The sequence below is a fragment of the Sorex fumeus genome, unplaced genomic scaffold (genome assembly GCF_029834395.1).
Source record: "Sorex fumeus unplaced genomic scaffold, SorFum_2.1 ptg000095l, whole genome shotgun sequence".
Taxonomy (NCBI): Eukaryota; Metazoa; Chordata; class Mammalia; order Eulipotyphla; family Soricidae; genus Sorex; species Sorex fumeus.
In genome coordinates, this window is record NW_026606152.1 from 5,553,984 (window position 1) to 5,565,100 (window position 11,117).

At 60.9% G+C, this 11,117-nt stretch overlaps 1 protein-coding gene across 1 annotated transcript; it reads left to right on the plus strand.

Moving 5' to 3' along the window:
- The first annotated feature begins 218 nt into the window (after positions 1–218).
- LOC130040706 (WASH complex subunit 1-like) lies at positions 219–9,449 on the plus strand. The gene is made up of 8 exons (XM_056132704.1): positions 219–371; positions 7,530–7,641; positions 7,850–7,996; positions 8,140–8,276; positions 8,467–8,602; positions 8,676–8,877; positions 8,965–9,107; positions 9,342–9,449. The coding sequence occupies exons 1-8, from the start codon at positions 223–225 to the stop codon at positions 9,447–9,449; spliced, it is 1,134 nt and encodes a 377-aa protein (XP_055988679.1). The 5' UTR covers positions 219–222.
- The last annotated feature ends 1,668 nt before the right edge of the window (positions 9,450–11,117 follow it).

Here is an 11,117-nt window from a genome sequence, read left to right on the forward strand (position 1 = left end):
GCTGCTGCGTCTCTACCTAGGAACCCTCTCCTCAGTCTCTCCCCACTGCTCTACTCAGCAAGCACCAGCTCCTGACCTCCTACCAAGTGCTCGGGTCCCTCCCGCGCAACCACAGGGGCTGTTCCCGGGTGGGGGTCTGCCTGGCCCCAGGGTTGTGCCTGCCGAGTGGGGAGGGGGTGGGTGCGCGGGTACCTGATGGCCCACTTCCTGCCCGCAGGCACCATGACTTCCGTGAGGATGCAGAGCTCCTTGGCAGGTCAGACCTATGCAGTGCCCCTCATTCAGCCCGACCTGCGGCGGGAGGAGGCCGTCCAGCAGATAGCCGATGCCCTGCAGGACCTCCAGAAGGTCTCCGGGGACATCTTTAGCAGGTAGGTGCCGCTGCCTCCCCCCACGACCCCAGGCAGAGGCTGCCCCCTGCCCTGCCCGCTGAACTCTCCATTCTTTGGAACGCAGCTGCTGGGAACAGGCCTTTCTGCTAAAGCTGGTTCTGGAGGGACCAGCTGGCTTCCCTGTGACCAAGGTTCAAGCTCCCCTCACCCCAGCCCCTTCCCGCAGCGCAGTGGCCACTGGCCTGGCTCTAGCTCACGTTCCCGCCTCAGTGGGCGGAGAGGAGGCCCACACTTCCTCTGCCGGGCGTTGGGCTGGCCTGAGTTACAGCAGTGACTGGCCCCCAGAACAGGAACCCTGGGAGCTGGAGAGGTCAAACAGCGGCTCATCTGGCTCCCTTAGCCCTGCCAGGAGTGATCCCTGAGCACAGAGCCAGGAGTAGGCCCTGAGCACTGCTGAGTCCGCCCCACCCACCCCCCAGGAAACAACGGGGGTGGGCCTGGAGCAGTAGTATAGTGGGCAGGGGGCTGGCCTTGCATTTATCAACCCCGGCTCAAGACCCTGATCAACTAGACAATGCATTCTTTCCTGTAGAGGGTGGTGGGTGCTCACCGAGGACACTCAGGTGGGGACCGGAGGGTGGGCAGCAGGCGCCGCCGTGGCCAGGGCACAGGGACTCTCCTCATAGCCCGTGTTGAGGAGATGACACACCAAAGTTGAAGAGACTTGCTCAGCCAGCCAAGCAAGTGTCCTGCCCTGGGGTGCTGGCTTCAGACGCCGGCGTGAGTCCTGGCTCTGTGAAGGGATGAACAGGGGTGTGGGGGTGCTAGCTCAGCCCACTGAGAGGCACAGTCTGAAGGGGAAGGGGCACCGTGGTGGGAAGGAAGGAAGGTCATGAGCCAGCCGACCTTGGGGGAAGGATGTGAGGAGAACAGCCGCCGGGGGCCTCTCCTGGGAGTCGAGGCCAGCAGAGCTTGGGGTACAGCACAGGGGGCACGGTCCTGGGGAGGAGTCGGGTTGGAGGGGCACAGGTGGGGCGGTCAGATCCTCCCACAGCCTGGTTCAGGGTGACAGAGACCTCAGGGAGAGCTGGCTGGGCCTTGCTGGGTGTTGCTTGCTTCTTCTCCTGGTTTGTTTTTTCTTTTTGGGTCACACCCAGCGATGCTCTGCACTCAGGAATCACTCCTGGCGGTGCTGGGGGACCATATGGGATGCTGGGAATCAAACCCAGGTCGGCAAATGCCGCGTCCGGCGCTGCGGGGCCGAGCTAGGGGAGGGCCGTCAGGGTGAAATCAGCACTCGAGTCACACAGGGTTCCATCATTCGGGAGATGGCATGAATGCGTGTGTTTATTCAGAGCATAGGTACAGACTTAAGTATGTTTCCACAGCCCACCCAAAAGAGTGGAAAGGGGGATGGGACGTGGGAAAGTGGATGGGACAATGAGCAGAGCCATGCACGTTGGTCAGCCACCTGGTGACCCTTTCGACCTAATGCTACCGGTCGGAGCGGCCTGCTTTGTCACAGTTTTGACATATCCATAGAGACTGTGCTGTTCCTCATACATTATTTACAAATCATTTACGAGGGTGCATTTTCCCCAAACTGAAACCTCCTGTACTGGGAAGTTGCCCAGCTTTGAGCAGGACAAAGGGGGAATGAAAAATCAAGCATTCTTTTACTTGGTCAGTAGGCAACAGGCAAATGCCCTCCCTGCTGTGCTATCACTCCAGCCTGCTTCCTTCTAGGTGCAAGGGTGTATGTGAGGAGAGACCCCCTGGGGTGAGCGCCCCTCCCCCGCAGCACTTCCTCCAGGGTCCATCTGCCACCCCGCCTGGTTCCACAGTCGCCTGCTCTGACCAGGGTTACCTGCTTCACCCATACTCGCCTCAGCACGAGGGCTGAGTGTGTGGGTGCTGCATCCCCCGAAGGGGGCGTGGGCCGGGGAGAGGGTGAGGGTGACCTTCCTTGACAGGAGGAAGTAGGTGCTATGCTGAAAACCACATGCTGTCCCACAAGGTGGCGGGGGGGGGGGGGGGGGGCGGGCAGAAACTGGGCCACCAGAAGCCAGGTGCTGACCCGGCCGGGAAGGAATGTGGGTGCTGGGTCATCTCAAGGGTCTGGAAATGGTGCCCCGGGCCCCTGAGGGGTCAGACCCTGCGCCTTCACGTTTCACTGCAGAGCAGCAGTGTGTGAAAAGCCAACGTTCAGGGGGGTCCTGGGGAGCGCAGGCCTCCCCCTGGGATCGGACATGCCTCTCTCGGGCTGCTTCTCTCCCAAGTCATGGCAGGGAGGGAGACGTTGGCACCAGGCACGTGCAGCCCAGGGGACTTCTCCCCGGATGGTGCTTGGGGTGTCTTGGGAGCCCCGGGGGGTGCCGGGAGCGTGTGTGGCAGGCCCGTGGGGCAGTCTCAGAGTGGACTGTCCGCAGGGCTGGGAGAGGCTGCCGCAGTCCCAGGGGGCTGCTGGTAGGGAGGGCTGGGGAACATCGCCAGGGCACCAGTGACAGGGCTTGGTGACAGATTGGGAGCAGCCAGGCCGATGGAGAAGGGACCCCGCAGCCCCGGGGCCAGTGGCCTCCTCGGCCTGCAGGGTCAGGCTCTGCTGCTGGCAGGCCACCCCAGGGTCTGCTTACAGACGGGAGGGGAGGAGAGTTCCTGGCGTCCCCCTCCCCTCCCCCACATGCCCTTCTCACTGAGGCTCGGCCTGCTCCTCTGTTCCACAGCAGCCGGTGCCACTCCTGCAGGGGGCAAGCTGGGGGGGCGTTCGCATGCCCTTGCCCGTGCTCCCCTCCGGCGGAACCCAGGACCAGTGCTTGTGGCTCTTTGCCCGCCCCCCCCCCCCCCCGCCCAGCTCCTCCCTTCCAGCCTCGGCCTGACCCTCCCCGCCTTGTACGTCCCCCTGCCCCCACTTCACCTGGGAGAAGCCAGGCCCCAAAATATCTGCCTGAGACTGTCACCTGCTTCACATGACTTCGATGATGGGGCCAAGCGGGCGGCGGTGCGAATTCAGGCGGGGCGGGTGTCCTTCCAGCCACCTGCCAGCCCTGGCTCCCCTCTCCCCCTCCCGCCTCTCTCCTTCTCCCCTTCCCCTCCTTTCCCTTCTTCCCTGCCTCCTCTCCCCCGTCCCCCCGCCCCAGGACCAAGGCCGGAGGCCCTCTCAGCGCCTGCCTGCACAGTTGGCACATCACTCCCACCCACCCTGCGGGTGCAGAGCGGCCAGGCCCAGGGCCGGGCCAGGTGGGGTGGGGTGAGGGCTGGGCATGGGGCTCCTCTCCCAGAGACCCCAAGGGACTGGCTTGCTGCTTGGGAGGGTCGTAGGCCCGTGGATTCTTCGGGGAACTTTCCAGTTGGTGAGTGTAGGCCTAGGAGGCCGGGCACCCCGTTCACTGTGGCTCTGTGCTCCCCTTCCACTTACTCCTGCCCTGGGCTTACTTCCTGTGCCCGAACTTTCTTCTCTGCCTCTGCTGCCCACTCCTTCCTTGAAGTGCTCCCCTTTGCCTTGTCTCTCTTGGAGTGCTGGGAACGCCAGTCCCCTCAGTGATTTTGTTTGGGACCGCACCCAGTGGTGCTCAGGGGCTACTCCTGACTCTGCTCAGGGTTTTCCCACAAACATATGTAGGTGGGGATCAAATCGGTGCCTCCAGGGGCCAGAGAGATGGTGTAGTGGGTGAGACACTTGCCTTGTACATCACCGACCTGGTTTCGATCGTGACCCCACTAAGCACCCTCTGTTCCAACCTTCCCCTCTCTCCCCTGAGGTCTTATAGTTAGAAACAGTGTTTTGGTTGAAGTGGAGGCAAAGTCACACTGCACACTCCACATCACACACGAGGGACAGATGTCAGCCCAGTTCTGAAGGGAAAGGAGGTCACACCTCTCTCTCCCTGGAACTCCCAGAGTGCAGGTGTGCGACCTGATTCCGCCTCTGCTCTGCGCCCCCCCCCCCCCCCAAGCCCTTTGCTTTCCAGCCAAACCCTCGCAGAGCTGCCCACCCAGGGTGGGTGGAAAGGGCCAGGGCTCTTTGCCAGAGGATCTGGGGCAAGGGGATGAACCAGCAGCTGCCTCTCCCATCCCATGTTTGACTTTTCATATGTAGCACTGGAGCACTGTCCTCCCATTGTTCATCGATTTGCTCAAGCAGGCACCGGTACCGTCTCCATTGTGAGACTTATTGTTACTGTGTTTGGTATATCGAGTACGCCACGGCCACTTGCCAGGCTCAGCCGTGAGGGCGGGGTACTCTCAGTAGCTTCCTCTCCAAGAGGGACGGAGAAATTGAATCTGGGTCAGCTGCATGCAAGACAAATGCACTAACCTCTGTGTTGTCGCTCCAGCTCAACTTTTCATATATTGATTTCTAATTTTTTGGTTTTGTTTGGGGGACACATGTAGCAGTGTTCAGGGCTTACTCCTTGCTCTGTGCTCAAGGATCACCACTGGAAGGGCTTGGGGGACTTGCCAGGGATTAAACCTGGGTTGGCCACATGGGAGGCAAGTGCTTCTCCTGCTGTGCTCTCTCTCCAAACCCACGTTTGACTTTTTAAACTCTAAATGCTGGGCGTCACATTCATTCCTTGCCAACTCCAGCTTGTGGAGGGCAGTTCATTTTTCTGACCTCTCAACATTGGATCCTGATCCCTCACAGACTTATCTTTGGCTACCATGCTCTCTCCCCTAGTCTCTCAAGTTTTCTAATCAAGTGTTAAAGTTGCTGCATGGGGCCATGCCAGGAACCTTCCCGCAGAGCTGGACTCAATCCAGTCTTCCGCAGCTCGGTGTGTGTGCTGCTGTTCACCTGACTTGGATTTTTCCTAAACAGACTCTTCCTTCCAAGCTCCCTTGCTCCAGCTTGTGCAGAGGGTTTTGTGAGAAGCCGTCAGAATCCTTGCTGACTTAAGTCAGCACAATATTTAAGATTTTCCCCTGCTAGACCCTTCTAATAACTCTGTCCAAGGCAAGAAAGAAAGAAAGAAAGAAAGAAACAAACAAAGAAACAAAGAAAGAAACAAAGAAAGAAAACAAGAAACTCTGTGAATTTAGAACAGTGCTGGCCCCAGGGAGCTGCCTCTGTGTTTTTTGTTTGTTTGTTTGCTTTTTGGGTCACACCCGGCAATGCACAAGGGTTACTTCTGGCTCTGCACTCAGGAATTACTCCTGGCAGTGCTCGGTGGACCCTATAGGATGCTGGGAATCGAACCCGGCTTGGCCACGTGCAAGGCAAATGCCCTATCTGCTGTGCTGTTGCTCAAGCCCCCTGCCTCTGTTGTTTTCCAAGAGCCCACGGACCCTCTATTTAATGATCCCGTTTGGAATGCGTCAGTATGAATGTATGTAGTTTGGAGAGATCAGCTTTCCACTTCCTGATGGAAAACTGGCCTGTGTCTGGTCCCGTCCTCATCCCCTCCAGTCTGTACCTGTTTCCGGGGCATGGGTACTGCCTGGAGGTTGCTGGGGGTTGCAATGTGGCTGGTTGGGACTGGAAGAATCTGGTTGCACTCACGCCCCCCACCCCCCATACACACACGGCGGTTTACAACCCCCTCTTCTTGCTGAAAAGGTGGTGCTTCTCATGTGGGGGCTGTATTCTCGCAGAGGTGGGAAACAGTCCCTTCTTTGCAGTGGCCCCACCCAGGTCCATGTGTCCAGGAGATTCCAGCTGCTTTGCAGGCCAACCCCACCTCATGGAGCCCCATGCCTTGTGTGGAAGCAGGAAGTGATTGGGAGTGAAACCCCAGGGCTGGGAGATTGACTGGTTGGGAATGTCTGGGGGGTGCGGGTAGTTTGGGGAGGTTGTGCCATAGTGTTGACTGACCATTCCGACCTTGGTTGTTCTTGTGGGTTGTCACACAGGCAGCACCCAGGGGCTGCTCCTCATGGTGCACTCAGAGGTCTCTCCCAGCCATACTTTGGGCGTGGGGGTGGCGTCATGCAGTGCTAGTGACCAAACCCGGGCCTCCTGTATACAAAGCATGCACATTAGCACTTTAAGCTCTCTCCCCCTCGTTTTGCCCTTTAAGGAAACCCTAGTCCCAGACCCTGTATTCTCCAGCCCCCTAAATATCATGACCCCTTTGACCGAAATTCCCCCATCCCGTCCCTTTCCCCTTGAACTTGACATTCCATTTGGCTTCCCTTGTGCACAGGCGTACGCCACAGGAACGCAGAGCTGAAAGGCCCTGGGCATGGGGTCGTTGGCGCTGGGGTTGGAGTGGCTGGGAGAATGCGCTCAGATGCGCGGATGCGGGGACCAGTCACTGTCGTCCCGTAAGCGCAGCTCCCCCACCCCCAGAAGCACCAGGCTCTGCAGCATGCCCTGGCAGTACAGGTGGGAGCAGAACCAAGCTAGAGAAAGAGCCCAGCGGGCAGGACGCTGGGCCTGGGGTCCGTCCCCAGCATTCCATGTGGTCCCCCGAGTGCCACCAGGCGTAATTCCTGAGTGCAGTGCATCACTGGGTATGGCCTCCAATCCCCGAAATAAGAAACAAATCCCACAAAAACCACACTGGAGCTGCTGGGCCTGAGAGACGCGTGGTCATGTGATCATGTGACCCACAGGACGAAAGGGGACAGGGCGGGAAGTGCAGGTGCATGTTCTTCCCGCAGACAGGAGGGGCTCAGCGAAGAAGGGTTCTGCAGATGTCTGGGGGGCTTGCATGTCTTTGACGCTCAAGCCAAGAACGCAGATGTCGCCTTCTGAGGACAGTGGGGGGTCCCTGGATCCCAGTGACCAGGGGGGTGGGCAAGGAAGCTGGTGAGGCATCTAGCCATGGAGGGCCCCAGGGAGGACTTCAGCTTTCCCCACACGAGCCTTTCCCGTGCACTGGGGCAGTGCTCACAGGATTTGGCTTTGGGCCCGGCATTGCAGGTCACCTGGCCCGGCCCAGCTCCGGTTTTCCCACTGGCAAACAGACGAATCTGTCTGGGGAAGTACTGGCAATTCTCTCTCTGCTTGAGGGTGAGCTTGGGGTCATAGGAACCCTGTTCCTGTGGATGGGCACGTCCAATGACACTTGGGACGAGAGTGGCTGACCATGTTTCCAGCTCACAGGAGTTGACTAAATATCATTCCTGCACCGTGCCATGGATCAACCCGGTCAAGGCTACTAGGCGGTTCTGGAGTCTGCTGGGCAGCCCCCTGTTAGCAGCACGGGGTGGGGGTGGGGCAGTCCCCAGCCTGTGGCCTTTCTCTCTATGCAGGATCTCCCAGCGTGTGGAGCAGAGCCGGAGCCAGCTTCAGGCCATTGGGGAAAGGGTCTCCTTGGCCCAGGCCAAGATAGAGAAGATCAAAGGCAGTAAGAAGGCCATTAAGGTAGGCGTTTGGCCTGGTGGCCTTCACTCTGGCTCAGAGTCTGCCCTGCCCACATTCCTGTGCTATGGAACTCGCCTGCCCCCTGCCTTTGCTGACCGGCCCCTCCCCAGGGCTCCCTCCGGCCCAGACTTCTCTGCAGCCAGTCCTTGGCCCACTGGGCTGTCTCAGGCTCCTGGACCACGGGACTCAGGTTCCCCCGTGCCTGCAGGTGTTCTCCAGTGCCAATTACCCAGCTCCGGAGCACCTGCGGGAGTATGGCTCCATCTTCACGGGGGCCCAGGACTCCGGCCTGCAGAGATGCCCCCGCCACAGGATCCTGAGCAAGCACCGGCCCCTGGACGAGCAGGCCCTGCAGGTCTGTGGGCACTCAGCTCTCGCGGGCTACTGTGCCCAGTGGCCCCCAGGTTAGGATTCCAGCCCCCCTGAGCATGGACTGGGACGGGATGGAGGTTGCTGGACCTAATGCAGAATGCAGCATCCCTCTGTTCCCCCCTCCAGGAGAAGCTGAAATACTTCCTCGTGTGTGTGACCACCAGGCTGGAACCCGAGGATGAGACCGAGGAGGACCTGGGGGGTCTTCCCAGCAACATCAGCTCAGTCAGCTCCCTGCTGCTGTTCAACACCACCGAAAACCTGTACATCTGGTCGGGGGGGGGGGGGCTGGGGCTCCCCTGCAGGGTCCCCATTGGTTGCTTAGCCCTGTGGGGGGCTTCGGAAGTCTGTGCTTTGGGAATCCATACACCAACTCGGGGGCGCTCCTGGAACAGCACAGGGGGGTCAGGGCCACGGGCCTCCGCAGGTTGAGCCTGGCACCCTCCTCCACAGGTACAAAAAGTACGTCTTCCTGGACCCCCTGGCCGGCGCGGTCACCAGGACCCACGTGTCGCTGGGCACCGAGCCGGAGGAGAAGCCGTTCGACGCGCCACTCTCCATCAGCAAGAGGGAGCAGCTGGAGCGGCAGGTGGGCAGCGAGCTGTGGGTGGTGGGTGGGGGACGGCCCAGGGCGCTGCTCACAGCTGGCCCTCCCCCCGCAGGCCCGCGAGAGCTACTTCTACGTGCCCGACCTGGGCCAGGTGCCCGAGATCAACGTGCCGTCCTGCCTGCCCGACCTGCCGGGCATGGCCGACGGCCTCACCTACAGTGCCGACCTGGGCCCGGGCATCGCGCCGTCGGCGCCGGGCACCATCCCCGAGCTGTCCACCTTCGCCATGGAGCTGGTAGCGCCCGCCAAGCCCGGTGAGCCAGGGTCCGGGCGGGGACGGTCTCCTGGGCGCCCCCTGCCCCCTTCCCGGGCACCCTGGCCTTTCTGCCTTTCTGTTTCAGACCTAGATGGTGGCGTTCTTGCAGTGCCGCCGCCACCTCCACCACCGCTGGCCCCGGCCGTGCTGGTCAGTGCCCCCCCACCCCCGCCGCCGCTGCCCCCCCAGGAGGCCGCCCCGGAGGACGCAGGCAGCGCGGGGCCCCAGGTAGGTAGGGGCAGCGGCCCTCGGCTCTCCCGCCCGCCCCTCTGTCTACTTTCTGGCTCCGGGAAGGCCTCTCCTGGCCTGCTAAGTGGCCTTTCGCTCCCGGTCTTGGGAGCAGTGCTGAGTCCAAACATCTTGTTCCACTGGAATCCTCAGAAGGGATGGTAGAGCCCCACGGGTACAACCCTGACTCCTGCAGGACTCCAGGGGGGTCCCCCCTTCCGGTATACCCAGCAGGGAAAGGAGCTTCCTGAACAGCGGAAGCACAGCTCCCGCACCCAGAGGGCACACCTGTCTCGGGGGCACCTCTGGCACTGGCAGTACCTGGTCGCCTCTGCAGGGTGACACCTCCCCCAGTTCGGGACACAGAGGACACAGCTAGCACCCAGGTCCCCAAGTACCAGCTCCCTCACCCCAGCACCCCAGCGAGGCTGGGCAGCGCTGCCCCCCAGCCAAGCCCCTGCCCAGGCCACTTCTCTTCCTCACACCCTTGCCTACCCCAGCGCCAGTCCAGGGAGCCCCCAAGGAAGTCATGGACCCGTCTAGTGGCCGGGCCACTCTGCTCGAGTCCATCCGCCAGGCTGGGGGCATCGGCAGGGCCAAGCTGCACAGCGTCAAGGAGCGCAAGCTGGAGAAGAAGAAGCAGAAAGAGCAGGAACAAGGGGAGGAGACGCTGAGGCAGCTCGTGGGGGTGCTGGGGGGAGGAGGGAAGGGTGTCTCCTGTCCCAGCCTCCTGCTGTCCCCGCGGGTCAGTGGTCAGTGCCCCTCTGCGGTGAGTCTAAGCCCTGGGGCCCCCCCTTCACCCCCCACGTCCTCCTACCTGATCTCATTTTTGGCACTTGCTTAGCTGAACTTGCCTCTCTGAGCTGGTAGGAGACAGCCTCATCAAAAGATGAGAGAATAGGTAAAGGTAAAAGGTAAAGGCCCTCCCGTTGATCGTCGATTTGCTCGAGCGGGCCCAGTAACGTCTCCATTGGAGACTTTGTTGTTACTGTGTCTGGCATATCGAATAGAAAATGTTCTTTTTTTTTTTTTTGCTTTTTGGGTCACACCTGGTGATGCTCAGGGTTTACTCCTGGCTTTGCACTCAGGAATTGCTCCTGGCGGTGCTGGGGGCGGTGCTATGGGATGCGGGGAATCGAACCTGGGTTGACTGCATGCCAGGCAAATGCCCTCCCCACTGTACTATCGCTCCAGCCCCAGATGTTCTGTTTGAGACGGACACAGAGGTTAGCTCCAGCGGCTTCTCACAGCTGCTTGCGGCCACAGCTCCTGTGCACTGCAACTCCCAGACCTATTGGTCAGCCCTGGGCACAGAGCTGCAGCCACAGGCCCAAACCCCAGAACCCCATGAGCTCTGCACGGGAACCCCTCCTGGGGCTAGTTTTGTGCCCAGGCAGGGGACAGCTCGACTTGCCCTTTTGGCACATGGAGGGCTATGATAGAGCCAGGAGAGTCACATTTCAGGTGAGTGCCCTAGAGCTGAACCCAGGCCAGACCGAAGCTCCAGGAGCCCGGGGGAGCGAGCCCTGTGAGCAGAGAAAGCGGGTCGGGCCCTGAGGAAAGCTGAGCGACACGCATAGGGTGCCTGGTACCTGGTGCCAACCCCTGACTTGTCATGGTGTTCCGGTGTTCCTGTTGCAGCGAGGGCCACCAGCCACGGCGGGGACCTGATGTCAGATCTCTTCAACGAGCTGGCCATGAGGCGCAAAGGTCAGAGGCAGCGTGAGGCAGTGTGGGGCCCACCCTGTCCTGCACTTCATGTTTTTCTGTCTCTAGCGGCTGGGGGAAGCGGGGCCCCCAACCAGCCCCCTCCCCCCTCCCCCTCCCCCTTTTCCCTCCCAGGTATTTCCGGGAAAGGACCTGGGGCAGGGGCCAGCGAGGGGCCAGGCGGAGCCTTCGCCCGAATGTCAGACTCCATCCTGCCTCTGCCACCCGCACGGCTGCCCCTAGGAGAGGGAGAGGAGGATGAGGGTGACTGGGAAACCCACTCTGGTACCCCACACCCAGGCT

What these genes read in the sequence shown, in the direction of transcription:
- LOC130040706 (XM_056132704.1), top strand. Translation starts at nt 223, where the DNA reads ATGACTTCCGTGAGGATGCAGAGCTCCTTGGCAGGTCAGACCTATGCA. An exon ending in TTCAACACCACCGAAAACCT is followed by an intron (nt 8,277 to 8,466) that starts GTACATCTGGTC and finishes CCTCCTCCACAG; the next exon opens with GTACAAAAAGTACGTCTTCC. An exon ending in CAGGCAGCGCGGGGCCCCAG is followed by an intron (nt 9,108 to 9,341) that starts GTAGGTAGGGGC and finishes TATACCCAGCAG; the next exon opens with GGAAAGGAGCTTCCTGAACA.